This window comes from Carcharhinus amblyrhynchos, chromosome 3 (assembly GCF_965287045.1).
Source record: "Carcharhinus amblyrhynchos chromosome 3, sCarAmb.v2.hapA, whole genome shotgun sequence".
Taxonomy (NCBI): domain Eukaryota; kingdom Metazoa; phylum Chordata; class Chondrichthyes; order Carcharhiniformes; family Carcharhinidae; genus Carcharhinus; species Carcharhinus amblyrhynchos.
The window spans coordinates 126,045,699-126,056,782 of record NC_137326.1 but is presented as its reverse complement, the minus strand read 5'-3'; the positions used below and the strand labels follow the sequence as shown (position 1 = coordinate 126,056,782).

General features: G+C 41.4%; 1 protein-coding gene across 1 annotated transcript; it reads left to right on the top strand.

Moving 5' to 3' along the window:
• Window positions 1-288: 288 nt before the first annotated feature.
• On the top strand, window positions 289-6,533 carry zic4 (zic family member 4). Its single transcript, XM_080185971.1, has 2 exons — window positions 289-1,450; window positions 4,720-6,533. The coding sequence occupies exons 1-2, from the start codon at window positions 289-291 to the stop codon at window positions 5,154-5,156; spliced, it is 1,599 nt and encodes a 532-aa protein (XP_080042097.1). The 3' UTR covers window positions 5,157-6,533.
• The last annotated feature ends 4,551 nt before the right edge of the window (window positions 6,534-11,084 follow it).

Here is an 11,084-nt window from a genome sequence, read left to right as displayed (position 1 = left end):
AATACGCATGTGCCCTGACTGGGCTCTGTAACTGGCATTGTCAATCATCTGTAAGTGACCAATGGGATTGCTGGCTGCTCGCAGAGCTCGACGGGCTGCAAAGCTGTTCATGAATCTCAAATCAGTTTCTCAATGCGTCCTGCTGCTGCTATCCGTCTGCACACTCTCTACACCGAATGGCTATCAACGTTGGCAAAGAACGACTTTCTAAAGTTCGGTAACTTTAAAGAGAGAAAAAAAGTTTTTTTTTGTGTCTTTTTTTTTCCCCGCTGTTAGGCATTATTGAGCATGGATGCTTTGGGGAGTCCGATGATGGACCCAACATTCGCCAAGCGAAACCCAGCGCTGAGATTAGTAGATTTGGCAGGAGCTCACCACCATCACCATCATCATCACCATCCCCCCCAGAGCATGACAGGCTTCCCGGGGCTCAGCGGCCATCCCCACTCAATGGCACACACGCACCCTGGGGAGAGTGCTGGAGAACCCCGCCTGGGGCCGAGTCCTTTCGGGCCTGAACACATGGGGCACCCTGCAGCCGCCGCTGCGCTTAAACTCAGCCCAACCCATCCCCACCACCATCACCACCATCATCATCACCATCATATGGCAGGCCACGCTGAGGCTGTCTCCAATCCAACGGCAGCTTTTGGCCCAGCGCAGGCGGCGGCAGCAGTCAGTTACTCGGTCTCTCACTCCCACGCCAGCTACACTGCCCAGGCTATCTCGGCAGGTAGAGACTTCCTCATCCGCAGAGATTTGACATCCTCAGTAATGCCAGGTCTCACTGATCAATATCCTGGCACAAGTTCTCACCACGGAATGTTTGTATCAACAACAGGTAGCTACCCCGGACACCATGGTCACCCCGAGGCTGGAAGCCACTCTCTATTCCCTGGACTGCATGACCAGGCTTCCCATACAGCCCCAGCTGGACACCATCTGAACGGACAGTTAAGACTGGGGCTACCTGGAGACATGTACGCCAGGTCTGATCACTACAGTCAAGTAGCAAGTTCCAGGAGTGATCCCTTTGCCTCTTCCCCTCTACATGGCTACGGTGGCATGAATATTAACATGAACCTGACTGGCCACCACGGTCCAGGTGCATTTTTTCGCTACATGAGACAACCCATCAAGCAGGAACTGATCTGCAAGTGGACTGAACCGGACCCTGTCACTAAAAAACCATGCTCAAAAACTTTTAGCACGATGCACGAACTGGTTACTCACGTAACAGTGGAACACGTTGGGGGACCAGAGCAGTCGAATCATATCTGTTTCTGGGAAGAGTGTCCAAGAGAGGGAAAACCTTTCAAAGCCAAATATAAACTTGTAAATCACATCAGAGTCCACACTGGCGAGAAACCATTCCCCTGTCCATTCCCTGGCTGTGGCAAAGTCTTTGCCAGATCAGAAAACCTCAAGATCCACAAAAGAACTCACACAGGTCAGTATTTTCGAAGGATCATTATCATTCTGTTTTACTTCATTTTACGGTACCCGAAAGTTCATGACAGTGTTTTCGGTCTGTTACCAGGGGATACTTCAGTCCAAATAGACAGCGAAGCTGGGCTTGATGTGGCTTGGAAAGTAGCCTGATTTTTGCAGCATTTGTATATGTCACACAGCTCTAAGAACTTTGCATTGCTGTGGGTAGTAAATAATTTATCATGTATTCGCTGTAAACACTCTTGCGGTTGCAGATAATAAAGCAGTCTGATTCAATATCTGCAAAAAGTGAAAGTCACTGGCTTTCTTCCCTTAAGCTATTATTAAAGATTGTTCCAAAACGTAACATTTGGAACTCTGTGGACCCTGTTTTGCCATTAAGTAGATTTCAGTCAATGCTTTTGCTGAGAATTATTAAAGAGTGAATTGCATATTTTGTTCTATTCGTTGCTGTGTCCCACGAACATAAATCTGTTAAGTCCAATCACCATGTGCTGTAACTGTACTACAAGTGTTTATCTGCATCCTAATCTACTTGTTTCTTTTCTTTAATTTTTTTTTAAATCTAAAGATGTTAGAAGCCTCAGACTCAATGAAAACAAATGTTCAGGCCTACGTTTTCCGAAAATGTCATTTGCAGAACCATTTCTGAAACTGGGACATGTGTCAAAAACATCTGCTAGTTCCACTTAGCAGCAAGGAAATTGAGTAGATCGAAGCGTATTCAAAGCTGCGTTTGAACTTCCCAAGCCAGGAATAATCTATAAGTAATGAATCCGCGCAGATTAAAAAAAAAATCGCACTCCCTGGGAAAAGCCTCTATTAATTGGGCTTGCAGGCAGCGGTTCGATCCGTCGCGGGGACTCGCTCTGTGTTATTGTGCGCCTTGAGCGCGGCCTAGCCGGGGAACTTCCCTTCGAATCTCTCCCCCCTCAGAAGCCGAAGATATTTCAGTTTTATGGTCAGTCTTGTGGTAGCAAAACATGTTTCTTGGCTGTTTCCTTTCGGTCCCGAGTGGAAGATTGAGAAGGTGTGGTGGTTGGAGTGGCGGTGTGGGCTGGGTTCGGGGGGGGGGTGGTGGGGGGGAGGTGTGGGCTTGTGGGGAGAATGTTGTTTGAGGATTGGGGTGGGAGGAGGGTGTGAGGGGTTGGGCGGGAGGTTTGGGGGTGGTGGGGGGAATCTTTGCAAAATGAGGAGGCACATTTTCATCTGAGGCACTTTGCTGCACCGAAACTTGTAAACTCTTCTAAACTGTCCGCTTACGTTTTCTCCACCATGCCCCGCAACCATCTCCTGTATTTACTCGTTACATTATGTGCAATGTCCGTTTTGGGGGTTTCAACCGAATGGAAGGTGTGTTTTGAATGCATATCGTAACAAACGGGGGCGGGGGGTGGTGGTGTGGGGGGGGGGGCGGTGGTGTGGGTCTTTTTCTAGGTCTGTTCCTCGGTATATTTTAAATTCAGAAGATATTTTCCATTTACAATTTAAAGATAACACTAATAAACTGCAGCGTTCAGTTGGGGGAAAGAAATACAATGTAGGGAGCACGTTGTAGCGGAGGTAATGTGTGAAATGGATAATTCAAAAATATATCACGTAATGAACGCGTTACGTTTAATATTTTTAAACAGCCGATCGCACAAGGCACACAAATTCATTTGTGCTGTGGGCCCAGCATACGCACACTGTGCGTATCTGACACTTGATAGTATTGTCTGTGCTTGCCTAAACAAACTTTCCCAGCACTGCGTGGACTTCGGCTCAGCAGTTTAGAGTGATGAGCGCTTAATTTGCAAGAACAATTCATTGGACAGACCATATTTCTATTTATTTAAAAAATACTACAGTAGCCCATGAAAGGGCGGTGTGTTTAGTTGAGTTGAGTGCTCACACGTTCCCATATTTCAGTTAAATAGCATTCCCCATATGTTGCAATTAATCACTGTAGCTGTGATAAATACTGCATTTCTCTTTTAGTTTAAAATTGCACACACTATTGTTACTAAATTCTTAAATAAAAAATAGCAAGTATAGTAATTCTATTAACAAAGTAATTATCTTGTAAAATATTCATGCCGTTTGATTGGCTTCAGTCCTTTATAGGCTAGTTTTATTGAATTGAAATCCCGTCCCTTTTACATTATTTATTTCAACAAGCATGAAAAGATCGCCTCTGGGTAAACAGAGGCTTCAGTAGTTTTGTCACCTCACTTATAAAATATTACCGTACAAAGTCCAAAGCTGGAATTAAACATGCATGTTAAAAGATTGATTAGAACGTGAAACCCGCTTGCAGAGCTTATCACCAGGTAGACATTTATTCCTCTCTCTCTCTCCAAGTTATCTAATGCAAAGTTTGAATTCAATTTCAGGGAGGCTTTCGTCGACTTATTTATTTTAGCCCGGACTAAGCTAACTGGTGAGATGACACTTAACAAGGATTGGTCGCAGTTAATCTTATATTACTCACTCCTTTATACACAGCATTAATAGTAAAGAAGGAGAAATGTGTAGCCAGGAGGAGTTTAGAGCTCTCGGGAATTGTCAGAGCAGACTTCATGCTCACAGTGTCGGACGCTCCAGACACGGCACAATAACAGTGTTTATGAGTCTGGGCTTCCCCTTGGGTCCACTAACTTACCACTAGCTTGTACTACACTAATATCGTTGATTGGCCGTCTCAACCTAGCAAGTGAAGGTCAAATTATTCTAACGGCTTTCTGAACGTTTGGCTAATTACGGTGTAATATTAAATCGACATTTTGAGAGTTCGGTGAAGGGCCTCTGCTGTAAAGCACGCAGCCTGGCTTTGTAGCCGCACCGGATTGCATTTACCGCAGATTGTTTTTTTTAAATCAAATTTAGAATTTATGAGAGTGTAATGTTTTATTGGAATAATCACCGATGCCCCTTTTTTGAAAATAAGTTTTTTTCTCTCTCCCTAAATTTCCCACCCCTGCTAATTCAGAAATCCGTTGTGTGTCACACTGATTTGGTGACGGTGCTTGCAGGCCTTGGCTTTAAGCACAGCTTTAACTTCACTAACAAGGGTAAACCATTACGTCACAGCAAATCTGTAAGAACCTACCTGCAACCCACCACTGGAATATGCATGCCTCGAATGGATAATTTAACATTTCTTGAAATGTGTGTTGGTGATTAAATTGCACTTTTAATAGTGGATAATAACTTAATGTTAATAATGAATGGTAATACCTTAACGTCTGTGAACTCATCACTCTGCCCCTTGTGGTTTTCCTTCAGGAGAAAAGCCCTTCAAGTGCGAGTTTGAAGGCTGTGACAGACGTTTTGCTAACAGCAGCGACAGGAAAAAGCACTCGCATGTGCATACAAGTGACAAGCCCTATAACTGCAAAGTAAGGGGCTGTGATAAATCGTACACGCACCCCAGCTCCCTTCGTAAGCACATGAAGGTCCATTGCAAATCTCCACCTCCCAGCTCGGGCTACGAATCCTCCACCCCTTCGCTGGTATCGCCTTCTTCGGACTCAGGTCGGGACCCCCCGGCTCCAGCCTCCCAGCTTGACCCCATCACATCTTCTCACGCAGCTAACCTCAGCGAGTGGTACGTGTGTCAGAGCACAGGAGCAAGCGGCATCCCAACACCTCCAAGTAACTCCTCATCACCTGGACCAAGAGAGCACCCTTACAGAAACTCTGACCCCAGAACTATTCTCTAACCAGGAGGTTATGGCCACTCGGACATGAATCCACAAAAATGTAACAAACATGACGTGGTCGTTGTTGTTGGTGTGGCAATGCCCTTGCTGCACTGGACTTGAGGAACTACTTGAGTTTCTGGAGGCCTAGCGCCTGAGAAAACAATGTAATGCACTGGCATGCAAATATATATATATATATATAACATGTATTAAAGAGAAAGTATCCCGAATGTAATCTTACACAAGTTGCAGTTTATAATTAAGAATGCGCGTATTGAACAATGCAGCACCTCCCTTCACTTACAAGTGATGCCAACATATAGTATTGTCTTCACAAGATGCTGTGTAAAGAATATCACTATCCCATTTCTTGTTATTACCTTTCTTTCTTATGGAAGAAAAAATACACACTGTTGTATCGATTTGTTAAGAAAGTACGTTGCAATTCTTTTTTTGAAAGCCAGGGAGGGTGATAGAAGATATTCGGTACACCTGATGTGAATAGTAATGAACAAAAGCCTTTCGAGGCCGAAACAAAATGGATACTTTAAAAGCCTGCCTAGCCTTTGACTTTATAAAGCATTTCTGCAAACCACATCTTCGGTGTTAGGCATCCTTGCAGAATAAGTCTGTAAAAACATATAAATATTGGTATTGACAAATGCAGCGTGCATCTGTGTTAAATAATTCGTTCCTTTTTTTCCTGTTTTATTTTCTTTGAAATAATTTATTTAAAATGGTACAATAAAACACATTTTGTATAAATGACCCAAAGTGTTTTATTACAGGGCGATTAGACAGTGTACATTTTTTTCTTGGATTATTTTAAATAATTAGCGCGTGTTCTGTAAATTATAGTGTTTTATAACTGGAGGTTTTGACTATGTAGGATACTTTTCTTTTTGTATTTTTGCTCCTATTTTGATATACATTCGTACTGGTTTGTAACAAATTGATAATACTAGGAATACTGTTTAAAACTTTTAGAAAATGAGCCATTTGTCGTTAATATGCCTAGTAAAACATCGGTTCTGTCTTATCTCCGTGTCATACATATTTAACCACTACTAAAAACCAAGATCTAACTCATTGGTATAGTCTTTTTTTGTAGTCGGGAGCTACAGATATTTTAGTACTTTTGATTTACGCTGAACGCACGTTTTCTTTTTAAATAGAACGCATTCTCTTTAAAATGTAACATCCGCGAAGCGCGTTTTCCCTTTGTGGAACCCTTAAAAAAATAGTTGGTGAAAAGTTGTAAGACCGAGGTATTGTTACGGTGAAATCCTACTGTTTAAGCAGAAATCGTTGGAATGTGTACTGAACCCACATTGTACTTTGCCAATGTACGAATGGACTGTGCATAGTTTATAATTGTATTGTCAGAATTCACAAGTAAATGCGTCTTGTAAAAATAAATTTTGTAAAATAAAATAAAATGGCTGTTTGTCACACTTTACAATGAAAAGCAAAATCACGCAACTGCCTGCTGTCCATTAGATAAAGATGGCAATTGATAGTAGATAATGGATAGATATGTAACATATAGTTACACAGATAGACCAATGATGAACAGAAATATATATATAGTATATAATATATTGATTTTGCTCTGATTAAAGCATCACATAAAACAGTTAGTCAACCCAAGAAACCAATGGCAAACCACTACTGTGTAAAAATAATTTAGGATCGGTTTAGTGCAAGTATCCCCTCATGGTACATTTGATGGATCAAAGGCCTAAATTTGACAAAAGTACTTATCCTTTGGGAATCTCTGAAGTTGCAAACTAAGCCTTTTCCTTACTCAATCCAAACGATGATACATAACTGAAATATAGATTTTTTTTCTTTTCTCGCCATCTCTTACATACAAACGTAGCTAGGGTGTTTGACGTTTAGCCGCATAGCCTAGTTATTCTCTCTTCACTTTTTGTGGTATGGGGCCTAGCAAGTGGGATATAACGTATTGCACAGTAAGGGGACCAGGTTGCTATGCAAGATAAATAAAATGGAGTTAATATATTCGTTTCTCCCTCAGAGAAAGCCTAATCTACTATATATTCCAGTAAACTCTGGACAGCTGTGAAAAGATATTAATAATCCAATCATCTTTTTCTCAGTTTGCTCTGTTGCACCGCCAGTGACTATAGTCGTCTGACTTTACTTTATCGGGCGTCAAACAAGTTAGTTTTCTTTCTTTCCTTAAATATGTTTTCCCCAGATCCGGAGCAGAGAGCATTACGTAGTCCAAAAAAAAGAAACCAGGAGAAGAAAATTGCAGGAGAAGACAGACATCTTCAGAAAGACGTGGCATCCATGTCTTACAATATCTATGTTCGCGTGAAAGAGGTGGAAAGCCAGTCGAAACTTTTTCGATGAGCGTACAGCCAAACTATGAAACAATCGAAGAACAATTAAAAGTTGAGTAATAGTATCGATATGAAGTTTTTTTTTTAAATGTAGTTTAGTCTAGTTTTAGATCAGATTTTGGTGGCGTGTGATGGATTCGCCACAAAACAATAAGACCCATGGAGTGAACTTTCGGACAATCTTTTTTCGAAGTTTTGAAGTCTTAGCTGATGCCAAAAGTAAAATTATCCGCAAGTTTATAAATGAAAGTCATTACGAGGGGTAGGCATTCACCTTTAATTTTTCATTTACTTGTTGCAGATGTCCATCCAGTTGCTATAGGTAATCCAAACAGCCACGACTCAAAAGCCTGAATATCCTTGTGGAGACATCAAAGCAGAAAATTCTACAAAGAAGTATTTCTTCGCAACGGTGAATCTTCATGGTGAGTTAGGATTTCTATGGCAATAGACAAGTCATACTTAAATACTGAAAGCCAAGTCTGGAGCTAGTCCAGTCTTTTCATTAAGAACGGAATGTGTACGTCTTATAGATCATATGTAAGAAAGTTTTTTGTGTGCATGTAGCTATGTGCGCATATATATGTGTGTATACATATATATATCATATATATTTGTTTTACGCCGTTCATCTCATTGTTAGTGAACTTACGACAACATAAAAGTCTCACGCGAAGCATGACTTGTATCAAATTCAAATAAAACCACAAATATAACTCGCGACCCACCCTCCAACCAAAAAAAGTAAAGACGGCTTGAGTCAAAGTGTCAATTAACTTTTTTATTTCCTGTTTCCATCTGATATAATTAATCAGGGAGCGAGTTAAACTTTCTATAAACTTTTAAAAGGACAAGGAGATCACCGCCTCCCCCCACCACCATCCTCCCCACCACCCCCCCCCCACCCCCGCTTCAGCCCCGAGAATGAGAAAGAGTATAACAGACACAAGGACTCTAATCAGACTCGGGCTGTTCAAAGAGCCGGGTTTTAGAATCCCAAAGTGTGAGTTTTATGGTACATCAGCACCGCACGCTAGGATCGCTATGGTAATGAACGGAGCAATAGCAAACTGCCTTCAAAGGAGGCACACTCAATTCGAGACACTCTATTAAGATACATTTGCGCTGACCTTTGGTTTCATGCTAGGTTAGTACAGTCAATCTTCACTTCATCATAATCTTTAATATTTTGGGGTTGGGGCGAATTCTCAGGCGGATTAGAGATGGCCTGAATCAAGTTGCCTGGGCTCCTCGGAGTGGGAGCCCAGCGGGTTCGATCCGGGCCCAGTGAGCAGATAAGTTGAGAATTCGTCTTTTAGTAATTGTCTTGTTGTTTATTTTATACAAGTACCCAGTGAATGGCGAAAAATAAACACGGTGAAAAATAACCAAACAGTCGAGTCCTCTTTAGTGCAAACCCTTGTGGCTGAATAAAAAGGATGGTACATTCTCCATTCAGGGCAGAAGTCTTTGAAGTAGGAGTTATTATCTAAGGGATTCTTCCTTGTCGTCTTAACGACGCTGATGAAACGGAAAGCGTTCTTTGTCAGCGATTTGTTCTCCTCTCTGTCAAGCGTTTTCAGTCCGTTAGTTCTGGACCGTTTCTAAAGAGATAAAAGATGGAAAGACTTGTATTACTACCTTGAGCAGACAGGGCAATATTAGAACTGTTGCTACATTTTAGACTGATCGGCAATTGTTGTTGATGTTATACTGCCGTACCTGTTCAAGAAATTCCTGCTCAAACATTTCCGAAACTTCAAAATGTTAGGGTAACTATTCAAGGGACAAGAGTGACGACATAAAAGTGACGACTATTTTAGGTGTTATGAATAGGATAATGATCGGTGATTTCCCTCCGATTTAAACGTGCATAAAACACAAGACCCCGCATTAAACACGACCCATTTGCTTTCCTGCGGCAGTGTGATATCAAAGTTGAAAAATGTTCATTAACAAACCCCGGGTTTTGTATTTCAAACTCATGCACGGTCGCCATTTTGTTCAATGCAATTTACTACAGTATTGTATCAAGGTTGAGTTGCAGTAATCTCTATTATTCAACGGCATTACATTTGCTCTTCTTGTTCCAGTTGCTTGCATTCTTCCCAATTCTATTAGCGGAGTCTACCACCACTCTCCCACTTGGTCTTGCAAAGTCATCCCTTTCAATATATTAAAAAAAATAAGCTGGAGTCTGGAACAAACTTTATTGAATAGTGCATTAAAAAGGTAAATCCAATCGCCCCCCCCCCAAAAAAAAGACCTACATTGCATCTGAAATGAAATAACTCATTACGCACCGTCCTTTTAAACTAACAATTTATCAGCACAAACATTTAGCACACACGAGTTTAAATAAAAAGAGGATACTAAAATGTAGATTTATTTTCCCTCGCTGTTTACTATCCCTGAACGGATTTAGGGCCGAGTTCTGCTGGGTAAGTCTGCTCCCCCCCCCAACTCTACTATCGTTTGTAATGTCTGCATCTTTTGTTTGCTGTTCACTTTTTGATTATGTCGGGGTTTTTTTTCCAAGAACACGGCAAATCGGCACTATACAAGAAAGTGCTGGGCATTACATTGCGCCTGACACCACTAAAAAAGGAATCTGTTAAAAAGCATTCAACCTGAAACAGATGCTTTCAGCCGTTTTTTTCACAAAACCTTGTTTAACAATATAAGCTAGTTTTAATTAAACTATTCATAGCTCTATCCCTGTCGCCTTTAAAACTGGCCACAATTCGTCCTGCTAGTTTCCATGTTAAAGTCCACATTAGGTTGGGACTAAAGACACAATGGGCACCTAACTTTTAATCACGAATTCTTTCGGGTGGGATTATTACAGCATCGCGTCGCAAATCAATCGTTTCCAATTTTGCGCAAATTGTCAGTGAAATAAGTTAGCAGCCTCCTCGTTTCGTAAATAGCTGGTTCTCGACGTGACAGACAAGTTGCAATTTGCAGGAAAGCAATTTTCTAATGAATTCATTACCATGATTACAGAATTTCGTCCAGTGCAACCCTCCCCCAAGTCCTGGAAGCATTTTTTTTGTGTTTTGCATGGACGTTTGGGGGCCTTAAATTGAAACCTCGGTCTCAGGCAAATAATTCATTATTGTCAATCAAGTCGGGAGGAATTATTGGCAGATGCATTAAGTACATCGTGGTTCTTAATGAAATATCATAATGGGTACAGAAAAATCACATCGAATTGCAGTCAAAAGTGCCAAATATTTAGTTTAATCAACAGCCTTACACGATCTTGCTGTAACACAGATGGCCCTTAAGGTTAGCAAGTTCTTACAGTAGTTACTCGGAGTATGCTGACAGCAAGTCTCTTAATGTAGATGTTAAATGCCTGTGAGATGGTGGTGGGGGCGAGGGGGCGGTATTTCCTCATATAAGCATAACTGAAACAAAAAAAAGGATGAGGGATCGAATTGCATATGGTATGTGCGTGGATCTCAACATCTAGGTGATAACTTCAAGATGTAACCACACTTTATTAAGATGGTCGTACCGTTTGACTCGGATTGTTTTGAGTCATGTGGCATCCACACGACTCAGGAGA

What these genes read in the sequence shown, in the direction of transcription:
- zic4 (XM_080185971.1), top strand. Translation starts at nt 289, where the DNA reads ATGGATGCTTTGGGGAGTCCGATGATGGACCCAACATTCGCCAAGCGA. An exon ending in CCACAAAAGAACTCACACAG is followed by an intron (nt 1,451 to 4,719) that starts GTCAGTATTTTC and finishes GTTTTCCTTCAG; the next exon opens with GAGAAAAGCCCTTCAAGTGC.